Raw genomic sequence first — 13,773 nt, 5'->3', positions numbered from 1 at the left:
TTGTGTACATTAGTAGAATGTGGGGTTTTTTTCTTCAACAGTTCCGATAAGTAAACCAAATTGAAAGTGGATTAAAATAATTTGTATTAAAAACCACGAACTTTTTAGGCATGAAGATTTAAAAACACTGGAGGAGAGTACTTCAGTTAAAATAATTCTGTTATGAGCTTATTGTTACTGTGAAGAAATCATGCAGTGTGAAAGAGAAGTATTTCCTTGCTATATATGCTCCAGACAGTATTTGTGCACTGTCTTTAGTGGGGAATGTATAGCTTGTATTTCTGACCATTATAAACATATTGTGCAAATAAATGCTTGCACTGACCAAAAGGTTAAAAATAAAATCTTTGTGCAGCTGCCACACAGTAAGCTTGTGCACTTTTTTAAGCTGGAATCCTGTGATGTTCCAACCAGAAAGCTAGGTTCTCATCCTGATGCTATTTATCCCCCTGGCCTTGTTTCCACTTCTCTTGATTTCCAGTGGGATAAAAGTACTGTCAAGCTAAATTGTTTTTATGATAATACTTAGGTTTGCTTCCATCAAACTAAATGGCAATTTTCAAAAAGCAGGCCAGACTTCCCACGAGTTCATCACAAATTCAAAAGAATCTGTTGAGTTCCCTGAACCACCTGACAGCACGACTGCTTGTGCTGGCACAGATCTGAGGGAAGGTCTGCAGTTAGGAATGAAAATTGCATCTAAATAACAATAGACAGATATTATAGGTGCCAGAAATGGCATGGGTGATCTGTTGCTTCTCTGTAGCAGCTTTACTGTCACCCTGGTTTAAATCAGTGAGATTTTCAAAAGAAGCCCAAGTGGTTTAGGAGAGGAGATCCCTTCTAAAAAATTAAAAACAGGTGCTCTCATTCCTTCAAACCACTGGAGCACAACCCCAAACGTGCTTCAATCACTTGTTTCCCTCTGAAACTGATGTGAGCAGCTTTCTGCTTAAGTGTTTATGTACAGTTGAAGTTAGCAAGTTTTTTTGTTTTATTGTGTCATACTTTTGTCTCTGAATTACTCTTGAACTTTTCCAAAATCCTCTACCATGTTGCAAAATACATTAGAAGTTCTTGACAGCTCCCTGCTGTAGTTGGCTACTCTATATCAATATTTAGAAACTTACGTCAAGTTTGCAGTGCTTCCCTGGAAGAGTAAGCTAAGGAATACTGTCAGGGCAAGTCTGCCCGAGGGTCTCTGTCTGGAGGCAGTGCCTGACTAAGGACTGACGTGCTGGCAGATTTGCTGTCACTGCTGTGCACCGCGACCTGCAGGAGGATTCTGCTCAAGCATACTTGATCTCTGTGAGGTTAGAGGAAGAGTCTGTTTTAAGATCTGTGTAGATGGGTGGTAATCTTCAGCCAGGGTTTAATTTCCACACTGGAGAGGTGTGCACTACCTCCAGCCCCAAGAGTGGCCCTGCAGTTCTGTTGGAGGAAGAAGGAACTCGGTTCATTTGGCTTTTTTGGTTTGCACAGCAGTAGATTAATCTGTTAAAGCACGGACCGCAGTGTTGGGTGGCACAGCTCCTTCCTTTGTCTGTTTTTCTCAGTGATTGGACTCTGCTGTCTTGAAAAGGGGAAGGCCTGGGAACTGATATTAAATGGTAATTAACAGCTTGCAGCATTAATACTGAGTTGGACCCAAAGCTCTCTCTCCCTCATCATTGGGAACTGTGCATGTAATAAGTGTAGACATCTGAGAGCTTTGCAGGGAGAATGAGTGCACTGACCGGTTTGCCTAATGCACATTTATTGTCTCCTTGCCCTCAAGTCTTGATGTCATCCTCTTTTGTCAGGTGCCAGGGGCCAGCTGAGCAGAACCCTTTTATTTTCCATTGGAAGGCATGGACATCATGCCCTAGATCCTGAATTCGAGTGTGGTGCGTCTCAGCTAATGATGCACGTACAGATTAGGGAACCTACTGAAATCATGGTGTGTTGGTGGCAGGTTCAGTCCTCCTTTCTGTCTGTCCTACCCTGCGGCTCTCTCTCCTGCCTGTCCGAGGGCAGGAGGGAGACTCATGGGAAAATTCAGGCTCGGGCTTTGGGGGTCTAACAGGGGTCCACCAGGTGCTGCTGTTGGTTCACCTCAGGCTGGAGCCCCATTTTGCCCTGCCAGAGTCTTGCCCTCAGCTCTGGCACAGACAGACACACCGTGTTGCCACTTGTGCCTCCAGTCACAGCTGCTTTTGAGGAGAACTGTGATGTCTGGCAGAGGATGCAGACAGTTCTGCTGAAAGTAAACCTGGGCATCTTTGGAATCTTTGCACATCCCTGGATGCTTCGGAGCAGGTTTTCTTCACTCATTCCCATGTCCTCAGAGGCCAGTCTGGAAGAGAAGGGGTGACCTGGTAAAACCAGCCCAGGCAGCCACCACCAGCTGTAGCTGGAAGTGGTTACTGTGCTTGATAGTCTTTAATTGTGCCTGTCACAGCTCCAAGCAAACAGAGACAGTTCCCTGGTGTTTCAGCTAAGGGAGTTTAAAAATCACTGGTTTTGGCTTGGTGTTCTATCACCCTGGCAGCCCTCTTCTTCTCAGCTGGATGAGTGATGATGCTTGCTGTTGGGAAGAGACCTGACCCGGGTCAGTCGGTGCTGCAAAGTGGGGAGTGGTGGGGGAACAAGGTCAGGACTTCCCTCTTGCTCTTCATGGGTGTCCATGTGCTCAGACATGTCTCCAGAAGTGCTGCTCCTTCCCAGGGGGCCCTGGGAAGCTGCCACCTTCTTACACACACAGACACACGCAAACACACATGTTTCACTCTTGGGAAAAAGCTTTTTGGCTGTGCTTGTACTGACATGCCTGTCGATACCCTGCTGCGTGCCTTTTCCTGCAGACAGCTTCCCCTGTGTGTTGGAGAAGCTGTAAGCCGTGGTGGAGCTGGGCAGTGGGGCTCACTGCTGGAGAAGGGTGCTTTGGGAAGTGCATGCAGGGGGGTGAGACTTGGTTGGGGACTCAGAGACTTGGGTGGGACCAGGAGCAGAAAGGAGGAAGCTGCTGGGAAGTGACAGTGTTTGGAAAAATCAGTTCTGTTACGTCCTGTTGTAGGGAAAATTTACTGAGGTGAAGTAACAAGGGGGAAAAGCAGTCTAACAAGAACAGCTTGCTAGACAGAGATGTAACCGTGTGTCTAAGAATTAATGTTTGGAATTTACCTTACTGCAGTGTGTTAGCACCCCGTGCAGTGCCACTCATACTTGAATGAGAAGGCTGTGCCTCAATTCTTGATAAATACAAAGGCAAAAAATAATATGGAGGCACACATATTTGAAGCAAAAAAAGAGTGGAGAAAAAAGCGTTCGTGTTTAAAGCAAGTTCAACTTCAGCTATTTTTTTCTTCCTTGAATGCTAACAAGATCACTTAGGGAGGCATATGTGTGTAAAAAAACCACTCAGTGTGTTCCACAAACAAAAGCATCTGTACAGATTTGTAGAGAAGTTGTAATAGCACAGCTGGAGTAACTCCAGGGGAATCTGTAAAAGTCTGTAAGTAATTAGCACTGCCTTTTGAATACACAATGGGAAAAAGTGAGTGAACCCCAGCAAATCAGCAAGGGAAAAAAGTACAACCCAAACATTTGGAACTTGGTTTAAATAGAGCTACTAGCTCAGTACAATCCTGACCGAAAAACAAAAAGAAAGAAAGAAATGTATTGTGTGGGAGTTCATTGCAGTTGTCTCAGTAACTGGGCAAAGCACATAGCTTTCAGAATTAGTTCAAGTACTGGAGAAAAAAAAAGGAAAATTTTCGTGAAAATTTTCTGCTTTCAAGATAAATGACATTTCTTAAAAAACAAGTACAATTAAAAAGTTACTGTTCTTGCAGAAAGAACCTTCAGAGCCTGTGAACGTGCTGTGTTCTTCAGGCATGTCATCAAGGAGCAGCTCAGTGAGCCCACCCTGACCAGGGTGGCAGGAGCTGAGGTCACTGCTCACACTGAAAGAGAAGAAAAAAGAAGGACCTTTATATCTTTTTTCTTTTGATGAAGACATACAAGGACAGCCTGTAAAGATTGTCTTTGTATGTCTTTATCAAACCATAAATGGGCATTTTTTTTTGCATTTTCTGAAAGCAATCACAGTCTTTTTCCTATTAGACCCTCAGAAAAGAGTATTTTAAAGGACAAGCATTGCCCTTTTTTTTTCAGTTTGGTTGGGTTTTGTTTTTTTCCCCCTGTAGATCACAGTATTGATGGAAATATTTTCGTTTGACTCCTCTGTGATGCCTACTGTCTTCTTTGGCAGGTGCTACTTTGGAGTACATCCCTCATGGCCAACTTGCAAACACACACTTAACTTCAAATTTGCGGACGCTGAAACTGGAGCAGGACGCTGTGCCCACTCAGGAGGAGAGGAAGACTCCCCTGGTGGAAGCTGCTCGGGGAAGGAAGTCTTTTTCTTCTCAGGATAAAGCTCTCGCTCCAATTAACCTGACAGATGATCAGCTTGCCTCAGGTCTCTATGGTAATAACTGGCTCGCATTCACCTTTCGTCATGCTGGTGGAGTCTGAATATGAAATACAGTTAAAGAAGGTTTTCAATATTCTCAAAAACGCCAAAAGCAGGAAAGCATGCAGCTGACGGGAAAGTCACAGTGTGACACCGTGTGTCTGCAGGTGGGGGTTAGGTTTTAGATGTCAGATTGTAGCGCATCAGTGAAATGCCATTAAGTATCTTCCTAAGGAAAATCTACTGAAAAATGAAGGGTTAATTATGACTTTTTAAAATAGTTATATTTTTATGCATGTGTTACCTCTCCTTTGCATAGAGATTGGTTTAAAAGTTGTTTCAATGAATACTAAATCTAAAAGACCATCCTTGATTGAACCTACCTACCTTGTTGAATAGTTTCTTAAATATGCTGTATGTATTGTTGAACATTGTCTGTATTAATGTGTTCGTTTTGGCAAGGAGCTGCTGCTCTCTGGCACTAAGAATTAAGATTTTGTTAATAGAACAACCGATTTCAGCATTAAAAGTGTTTCACAAATAGCAAAGGAAAATGAGAAGCCCATGTCTTTTCTTAAAGTTTTCTAAAGCATCACAAATATTAACAGCACGTTGTAAGCTGGAAGAGTTGGGCTCACCTAATTGCCAGAGCTGATTTTGAAGCTGTTCTTCTGTATTTCCAATGTGCATGTCAAACCATGACTGTATGTACATTAGAAAACCCAGCTTTCAGACGGTAAATTACACAGAGCGCTGTTGAAAAATAGAGTTGTTTTGAAAAATCAGCCATAATGCTGCTGCATTCAAAGCTGGCTACAGATAAATACTGATATGTGTGCTTTGTCTCCCTTTCTAACAGTATGTACTAATAACGAGAACACACTCAAATCTATCATGAAGAAAAGAGATGGGAAGAAGGATTTGAACAACACCAAGAAGAACCTGCAGTTTGTTGGCATTAATGGCGGGTAAGAGACCTCTCTCCAAAACATCTGTCACTGTAGCACTTTTCACAGTGGGAAGAAGAGAAAGACCCCAGGAGCACATGCATAGATTTGGCCCATCCTTCAGGCTGAGGTGCAGCTGCTGAGTCTAAGGATCAGAAGGAATAACTGAACAGCTGAGCTCCTCCTAATCCTCTTGTGCTTGCAAGTCATACATGGCATCAGTCTCAAATACCTGTGCATGAAGTTGATGCCAGATTTACCACAGGGAAACAAAACAACCTGAGCCAGCCATGGGGACGTTTCACAGGCAATGCTTTAATAAGGAAAACTTGTATTTAACTTTGGTAGCTGACAAACACAGCATTATACTATTAAACAGTAAAAGATGCCATTGCTCTAGAATTAACTTTTCTGGCTTTGTGTTAAATATATACAGAGACTTTCCTATACAAATACAGAAGACAGTATGGAAAATTTTCTTCTTTTAAAATAGTACTTGCTCTTGCAGAATGTTGCAGAGACCTTTAAAATGGTTTCATCAAATTGTTTTTATATAGCTTTTCTAGCCCTTTCCTCAGATTAGTTTTTCTTTAGTACAAATGCTTTGTGCAGTACATAGCCTAAATGCCCCACTTACCTAATTTCCTACATATTAGCTAGAAGAATCATTACATATTGTGAGGGAAAGTTATCACAGGATTGTTAGCTTCCCTGCTTACATCTGCCTGGTAAGGCAATACAATTCACTCTGAACAAAGTAATTTCGTGGCATAAGGCAAGGTCTGGCAAAATGTTAAGACCTAACATTTAAAAGAGGTTGTTCTTTCATTACCCACTGCGTACATATACTGACAGCCAGTAACGCTGAGTTCAGTGAAGAGGTCTCTGAGGGAAAAACAGGAGGACACAGCTTTTGCAGGACATTTTCTCGCTTGTGCCAGTGCAGGCAGGTACTGACTGCTGCTGAATAGCATTGAGCAAGTGTTGGAACATGGGGCACCGAGAATTGAGAAAATAGAAAAGAAACAAGCAAGCACCTCTGCTGTGACAGTTCTGGCTTCTCTTCCTCCACCAAGGGTGGGATTAATACACAGGAGTCGAAGTTTGTGTTTGGACTTGGATGTTTATTTTTCCTTATCTATTTACAGACTCACGAGCCGTGAGCTCTAACTAGCAAGTTAGAGAAAGGAGGTAAATGGAGTACCTCTAACTCTTTCCATGGTTATTTAAGTGATAATTACCCAATAACGAGGTGACACCTCTATTATTTATATTTGTGACTCAATAATGACCACCCAAGGCCCGCAATGCAGGTCTTTTTCCCCCAATCACAGAAAACCACCTAACCCCTGAAGAAGGACAAAGAAGGTGAAAAAGAAGGACTCAGACAACACCCAAAGTCCTCCATCTTGACTCAGACATGCATTACTCTATACTAAAATCTTAACTCTAAGTTTTCCACCCTGTGAGATCACACACTTCTATTCAAACTACACACCCACAACCCCAGTGCTATCACTCAGTCTCAGGAGCCTATTCCAGGCTCGAGTCAAATGTGGTGCTTGCTTGAGGGTCAGCACCTTTTAGCACAGAAAGCCTGAAATTTCCAGCCTCCGGGGTTCCAACACTCTGCTCCCGCTCGTTCTCCCCCTAGGTATGAGACCACATCGAGCGACGACTCCAGCTCTGAGGAGAGTTCCTCCTCGGATTCGGAGGAGGAGTGTGAGAGCCACGAGTACCCCTGCGACCAGCACACAGAAGAGAAGCAGCCCACCACCACCACCACCACCACCGCCACCCCCTGTGCTGCAGAGATCTGCGCTGTGGGATCAGAGAAGGACGGTCCCCTCCCAGAGTGTGAGGCCGAGGAGGTGGAAATCAGAGAGAGGTAGGCTGCCCACCCTCTCCAGAGCCTGCCTCTGAGGAGGGCACCTCTGCCTCGTGTCGTGGGGGACGCTGTGTGGGCTGTGCTTGTGGAGAAGGCATCAGCCCCAGCACTGGCCAACTGCTGCCCAACTTCCCTCCTCCTCAAGAGGCAGTTTCATGGCAAAAAGACTGTGTGTGAGCAGGAAGAAGGTGTCAGAGGGTCTCGTTTCCAGCACCTGATCCTGTTAACTTTTAATGATTCATTGGCAGCAAGACCCTGGTGGCTTCCCCAAGCAGAGGCTCTCTCAGGTCACAAGTGGCACTCGCTTGGGAGCAGGCAATGCCTTGTTAAAACAAGGTCTGTAAAACAGTCAGTAAGCAGATGAATTAATCTTGAGCCATGCACACCAGCTCAGCAGCCTGCTGGGAGTGCATCTTGCATTTGCACCTTCCACAGCATCTCAGCCATGGCACAGTAAGATGAAGGGGTACAGCACTGAGGACACCCTGATGTCATGTGCTTCATACAATATGAGATTGTAATACACTTTCAAGGCTGCCATCACAGACTTGTTCAACATGTCACGTCTTAGGGTACTTTCCAAACTGCTGTGTAAGGTAGGATTTGACAGACAAGGCTGTGCTTTTTTGGCATATGGAAAGCAGTAGCTTGGTGAACTTTTACTGATTCTTCGTTAGCAAATGGCAAAAGGAAGTATAAACTGAGACAGTGAAAGGATATCTTACAGGCAATGGGTTTGCCAGTGTGCCAGTTTGGGAAATTATGTAGGTAGAATAACAACAGTAAAAGAGCTAAAACAAAATTAATGTAATGTTTCACTGGAGATGTAGCTTAGCATCAAGTTATCTGTAATTGTCAGCTGTTAAATAAAAGAGATGCAGAAATTAATAATTAAGAGCTTGGAGGGCCTGGAGCTGTGTGTTTTGGAGAGCCCTGAGCTTACTTTATACGGTACTGCAGGATAGCCTGTTGTTTTACAAAGTTGTTATAAAAAGATAGGCAGTCTCTCAAAAGAGCTCTAATTTATGTTTAGGGTAGCAAGGGGTGATTGGGAAGAAGAGCAGCAGAGCAGCTTAGATAGCCATGTGTGCTTAGGGGGCACGTTCTCTGCAAGCTAACTGCCCTGGTGATGCCCTCTGAGGGGAAGAGTCAGGGCACGTGGTCGTGTATGGCCATGGTCTATGCCATAGTGGAGAATTTCACTGCTCTGTTAGCACTAGCAGCTGGCTTGTAATCAGTGAGGGATAAAATGTCCATCTTAACACACTAGTGTTTTAGCTTCTCTGCTTTTTGGGAGAATTTCCTGGAAAAATTGCCACTGTCCTCTGTGCAGGTTGTAGGCAAAGGTGGTTGGCCACAGCCTGGGATGACATGTGGCACAAGCCTTGACCGTAGTTTTGGTCATGAGTTTTGAAATTTGTAATGAAAAGGGCGTAGAAGTGTAAAAATTAAAGAGGGCTGGAGAAAGAGGGTAAATTTCCAGAGTGGGTGGGATGAGAAAGGCTGGTTCCAGTGAATGGGAGCTGGCAGGAGGCACCTTGAACTCTTTTCCACTGCTTAATTCTGTTTCCATCACAACTGTTGGCATTTCTCCTTGTCAGTCAAGCAGTCAAAGCACATCACATATAATGTGTGCTCTGCAGTCATCCAGCAGTAGGTGAGAATTCCCACTGGAAGGATTTCCAAGTCATAGAGCACTAAAGTGATGTGTTTCCCACTCTCCGTTCCTGTTGCTCTTCCCACACCCATCTCAGTTCAGTGTGGAGGGAGGTGTCTGTGAGAAGAGCTGCCAGAGTGGCTTCTGCATGGTAGGAGCAGATGGCTTGCCTGGAAACTTTAATTCACAGCGAACTTTCAGAAAAACAAATGTTTCTATACTGAAATGCTAAGGTAAAAATTGAAACATGCCATGTATTTTGCTGTCTCCCTCAGGTATGAGCTAAGTGAAAAGATGCTTTCTGCCTGTAACCTGCTGAGAAACAACATTGATGACCCCAAAGCTTTAACCAACAAAGATGTGGTAAGCAATGCAGGTGAAAATTTTCTCTTGAGATACAATACAAAAACTTCAGGGAGAGGTAACTTCTGGTTTTACAGGACTAGCACTGCAGTGGCTAGGCAGAAGAGGATTTCATCTTTCCTGCAAGAGTCACAAAGCTCTTTCTATCAGGACACCTTCATCCAGAGAATATACTTGTGCTTTGTGTGCTGCAGTGTTGTTGTCCCAAGGCACAAACACAAAAACAGTAATATGAAAATACAGTTTCAACACACCTGTGCATTCCTGTGTTATTCCCGTGGGTTTTTTTTTTGGTTTAGCAGCTCTCAGGCCTCACATTAGGAGGCTGCAGGGGGTGAAGAGCCTGTTGCTTCCTGTGAAAAAACTTCAGAGTCTGTTCTGAAACACTGGGTGATCTGCCTTCTCTGAAGCACAAGGATGCTGTTTGTCTTGTTTACTGCACTGGCAGCTTCTATCAATGCTGCAGAGAGTAAGGAGGATTCATTGTTAATACTTGAGAAATACTCAAGTCCCAAGAAATAAAATTGTATTTGCCTTACTGGAAATGCCTCACGTAGGGATTGCCTGCCTACTCTGTGAGGGCAATCTGAAAGCAAAGGAACGCTGCTTAATGATATGAAATTGAATTTCACACTTGTTACACTTGTGCAGTGATACAAAAGGCAACAATTCAGTGTCATTCTCCTCCACTGTAGAGCACCTGCAGCTTCTTAAAGACAATAATGTTGTCTCTATGACACAGTAATACTGTCTCTGTCTAGTTCTGACATCTGTGGTCCGGGGAATGTTTTGAAAGGTTGTTTTACACTTGGAATTGAAAGTGTTAAAAATGGCAAAATCAGATGATGATCTCTGCCTTGGAAGTATAATTTGAACTTACGTTTTTCTTTCTTGTGCCTAAAGTGTTTTCCAGCACAAGCAGTGCTTTGTAGGTGGAAGGTGCAGACTAATCAGCTCTTGTCCTCTGTCTGTCTGCTGATAAAGAAGTCTTATCCAAACAGGCTAAATGTCAGTATAGCTAAGGATCTGTACAAGTTGTCCCAACTTCTTCCAGCGTACCCAGCTGTTGTAGCTGCAGTTTACACCAGAAAGAGCTGTGGACTGCACCTTTTTGAATGTGATGGATTAACTGGATTTTAAAAGTGTGTTGTTTATTTAATAATGTGTGCAGTACTGTGACTAAAAATAGTTTCTTTGTGGTATTTTGCACTCAGTACTCCCTGAAATAAATAAATAAATAAATTCTATTGTGTCAGTTTATGGCCACCTTTGCATTTCAACTCTCTATGTTCACGGAATACATACATCACATTGTAGTAGCAATGATATAAAATATTCTGTGCGTGTGTTTATGTAGTACAGCTATATAGGCAGCACTTGTGTGTGTAGAATATTTTCTCTTTACCAGACACAGAGCACTTCTAGAGCCACTGGTGTATTTTCACTAGAGGACAGATAAATTTTCTGAGTGTCTTCTCTGCAAAATTGTCCTTGAATTTACTGGCCACCTTGCAGATGAGGGTTTAAGAGAAAGATATGGTGGTCCTTCCAGGCTAGAGAAAGTGTCTCCAAGTCAGAGCTGGTGGTGACTGTGGAAGCCTTCTTGGCTCACAGTGAGTTCTGCTCTGCCAGACAAGTCACCTGGCCTAAGAGGCTCCTATTCCCCCACTCTCAGTCCATATCCACGGGAAAGTTTATCCTGAAGGTGTAGCCTGCATCTTCTCATTGCAACTAAAATCTCTTATTACTACAGCCGGCCAGCCTTCAGGTGAAGAACAGCTTCTTCCTTTTTTTCCTTTTTTCTGCAACAAATGTTAGGTGCTTTCTTTCCCCAGTGGTTCTTTTCGGCAGAGCATCTCCAGTCCTTCCTGTCTGTCCAGTAGGTCAGATCTCCTTGACTTCTGTTCATTCTTGCTGCTTATCTTTGAAACTGTTTCAACCAAGTATTTTGTGTCATTCAGTGATCAGACCAGACAAGGTAGTCCAGGTGTTGTCTTCATAGTACTAGGCAGAAAGAAGGTCTGCAATGCTATTAATCTGTTTATTCACCCCAAAACAGTATTTACTTTTTATATTACAATGTGATGTCGGGTTCAGTTTATAATCATCTGTAATGCTCAGCTCTTCTTCTTCAGAACTGCTGTCTGCCCAGTTCTCATATACTTTGTGCATTTGATAATCTGTGCCTTAGAACTGGGCCTAACTGACTTAGCAATGCTGTTGTTTTAAGTACAGTGAGAAAGTCTCGATTTTATCAGTGATTTAAAAAAGTAGTTAAGCATTTGATGGAGATAATTACACAAGTCTTTTTTTCTGTTCACCATCATTAGATAATCATTAATTGTGGGAGTATTCTCATCCTAGAATTCTGTGCCCTCAGAGGTGACAGTCAGGTGAAATGAGAGGAAGTAAACAGTGTTTTAAAGCAGGCTTTTGTCAGAGGGGGAGCTTCATCTTGTTTGTGAGCTGAATACTTTCTTCCCACATAGGACTAAAAAAGACCTGCATTGCTGACTTATGGGATGGAAAATCCTTTAAATAGATTGTCCATATGTAATTTTTTTCCGTCTTGGTTTCGGCAGAGGTTTTGTTTGAATACCATCCAGCATGAGTGGTTTCGTGTCTCAAGTCAGAAATCAGCTGTCCCTGAAATGGTTGGAGACTACATAACTGCTTTTGAAGAGATTTCTCCTGCTGTCCTCAGACATATCATCAATATGGCAGATGGAAATGGAAACACAGCTCTGCATTACAGTGTCTCACATTCTAACTTTGAAATTGTAAAGCTTCTTCTGGATGCAAGTAAGTTTGCTTTAGTATTATTTTTTTAATTATTCTCGGTTTTGCAATTCCCATGCGTAAAATTCTTGATGGAGTCGAGGCCAAGTTTGCTCTTCTTCCAGCAGGTGTTTTAACTGTTAACAGCTACATAGTGGCTCACTTAGGTAGTCTAGAATCTTTGTTTCTAGTGCTGGCTTTGGAGATGACGCTTCTTGAAGTTAAAAAAACCACTTAAGTAAACTACATACAGAGTTGAGATAGATAGTTGGCTTCCTGCAGTCCCAAATTCAGCAGCGCCGGTCTCCAGCAGTTTTCTCTGGAGGCAGCACAGCCCCTGCTCAGCACTCTGCAGGGTGCTGCTGGAGAAAGATGCACTGAGGTGTAAATACCATCTTAAGCATGCAAACTAGTCTAGCTTTGTCTAGAGCAGTGCAGAAGCTTTTCCTGGCCACCACACTGACTCATCTATACTACTTTCCTGAGAAACTGGAGCAATGTGGCATTCTGTCACACAGACCACTTTCCTGGTCCGTAAGCAATCTGATGCTGCTTCATGTGGTTGCTTTTTTTGCTTCCTTTTCTCGATCCTCTTGTAACACATGTGCAGAAAGAGTAGTGGCAGAGGGGAGACACTGGAGTATCTGCTCCCCACATTCAGCGTGCCAGATGGCATCCAGAAGAAGGTATCACACATTGGAATTGGCCCCAGGCTGTTTAATGTTTAATCTGTTTAATGCTAGTTTTGCTTCCCGAGTGAAGTTTGTTTCTCTAAACTAGTTAAAAAACCTGTCACGGTTGGTTGTGAAAGCTTAACTAGGCCAATGGCACGTCTGAAGTGTAAGCCAAGCAATATTCATAAATCCAGAAGGGTAGCATCAGATAAACAAGGATATGAATGATACAAATCTCAGCTTTGATAACCTAGCACATGTGTCACGCATGCAGAGACTTCCTCAAGAGGAGAGTGAGCACTTTGAAATCTCTGGTCCTTTTGAAGGCAGTCTGTGTTTGGGAAGAGTGAGTCACAGCAGGGGAATGCAGGGAATGTCAGGAGCGTGGTGAACGGGGCAGGCTGGCTCTGCAGCACAGCGGGCTGGGAGGGAGCTGCCCCTCTGCTTCCCTAGGTGTCTCAGAAGAGCAGGAACACGCTCATCTCCTGCTGGAAGTCAGGACTCCTCTAGGTTATGGCAGCTAGTGCATGCCTTTAAACACCAGGGGTGTAAAATGACACAGGTAGTTCTCTCTGCAGGAGAACACTGCTCATGCCAGCACCTGGAATATGTTTGCAGATAGGCAGATTCCTTCAGGTTTCAACAGTCTTTCTCTGGATTTTGTCTGAATGGTCCCTATGGTCCGCCTGTGATACTCCTGCGGTTAGATCACAGGTAGATTCTTGGACCAAGAGCTCTTTGTTCGGTGACAAGAGCGGAAAATATGAGATGAGAGCATCCTCCATAGTGTGAAGTAGAGTCACCAAGAGGACAGAGAGGAGAGCAGTTCCCTGTTATTAGCCATGTAAAGGAGCTAAATGTGACCTCAGAAAACACACTCTGCTGAAGTAGTCTAGTCAGAGTAGGAGCACACCACTTCTAAAAGTTACTCATTACTCAGGGTGAATGCATGTAGCAGAATGTTGTGTTCTCTGGCTCCAGTGGCCTCACAGCAGTGATGTCTGAAAGTA

The 13,773-nt window shown here is 43.6% G+C and overlaps 1 protein-coding gene across 10 annotated transcripts in view; it reads left to right on the top strand.

Annotated features, from left to right (window-relative positions):
- KANK1 (KN motif and ankyrin repeat domains 1) overlaps window positions 1-13,773 on the top strand; it is a 129,443-nt gene that overhangs the window by 109,654 nt on the left and 6,016 nt on the right. For all 10 annotated transcript variants that reach the window (XM_040089478.2, XM_040089476.1, XM_040089480.2 and 7 more), the window contains 5 exons: window positions 4,253-4,471; window positions 5,316-5,424; window positions 7,058-7,291; window positions 9,224-9,311; window positions 11,894-12,113. In XM_040089478.2, coding sequence (XP_039945412.1) covers window positions 4,253-4,471; window positions 5,316-5,424; window positions 7,058-7,291; window positions 9,224-9,311; window positions 11,894-12,113 — 870 coding nt within the window. The remainder of the gene's footprint in view (window positions 1-4,252; window positions 4,472-5,315; window positions 5,425-7,057; window positions 7,292-9,223; window positions 9,312-11,893; window positions 12,114-13,773) is intronic.

Source organism: Hirundo rustica, chromosome Z (assembly GCF_015227805.2).
Source record: "Hirundo rustica isolate bHirRus1 chromosome Z, bHirRus1.pri.v3, whole genome shotgun sequence".
NCBI classification, from domain to species: Eukaryota; Metazoa; Chordata; class Aves; order Passeriformes; family Hirundinidae; genus Hirundo; species Hirundo rustica.
This window is presented reverse-complemented; position numbering and strand designations above follow the sequence as displayed.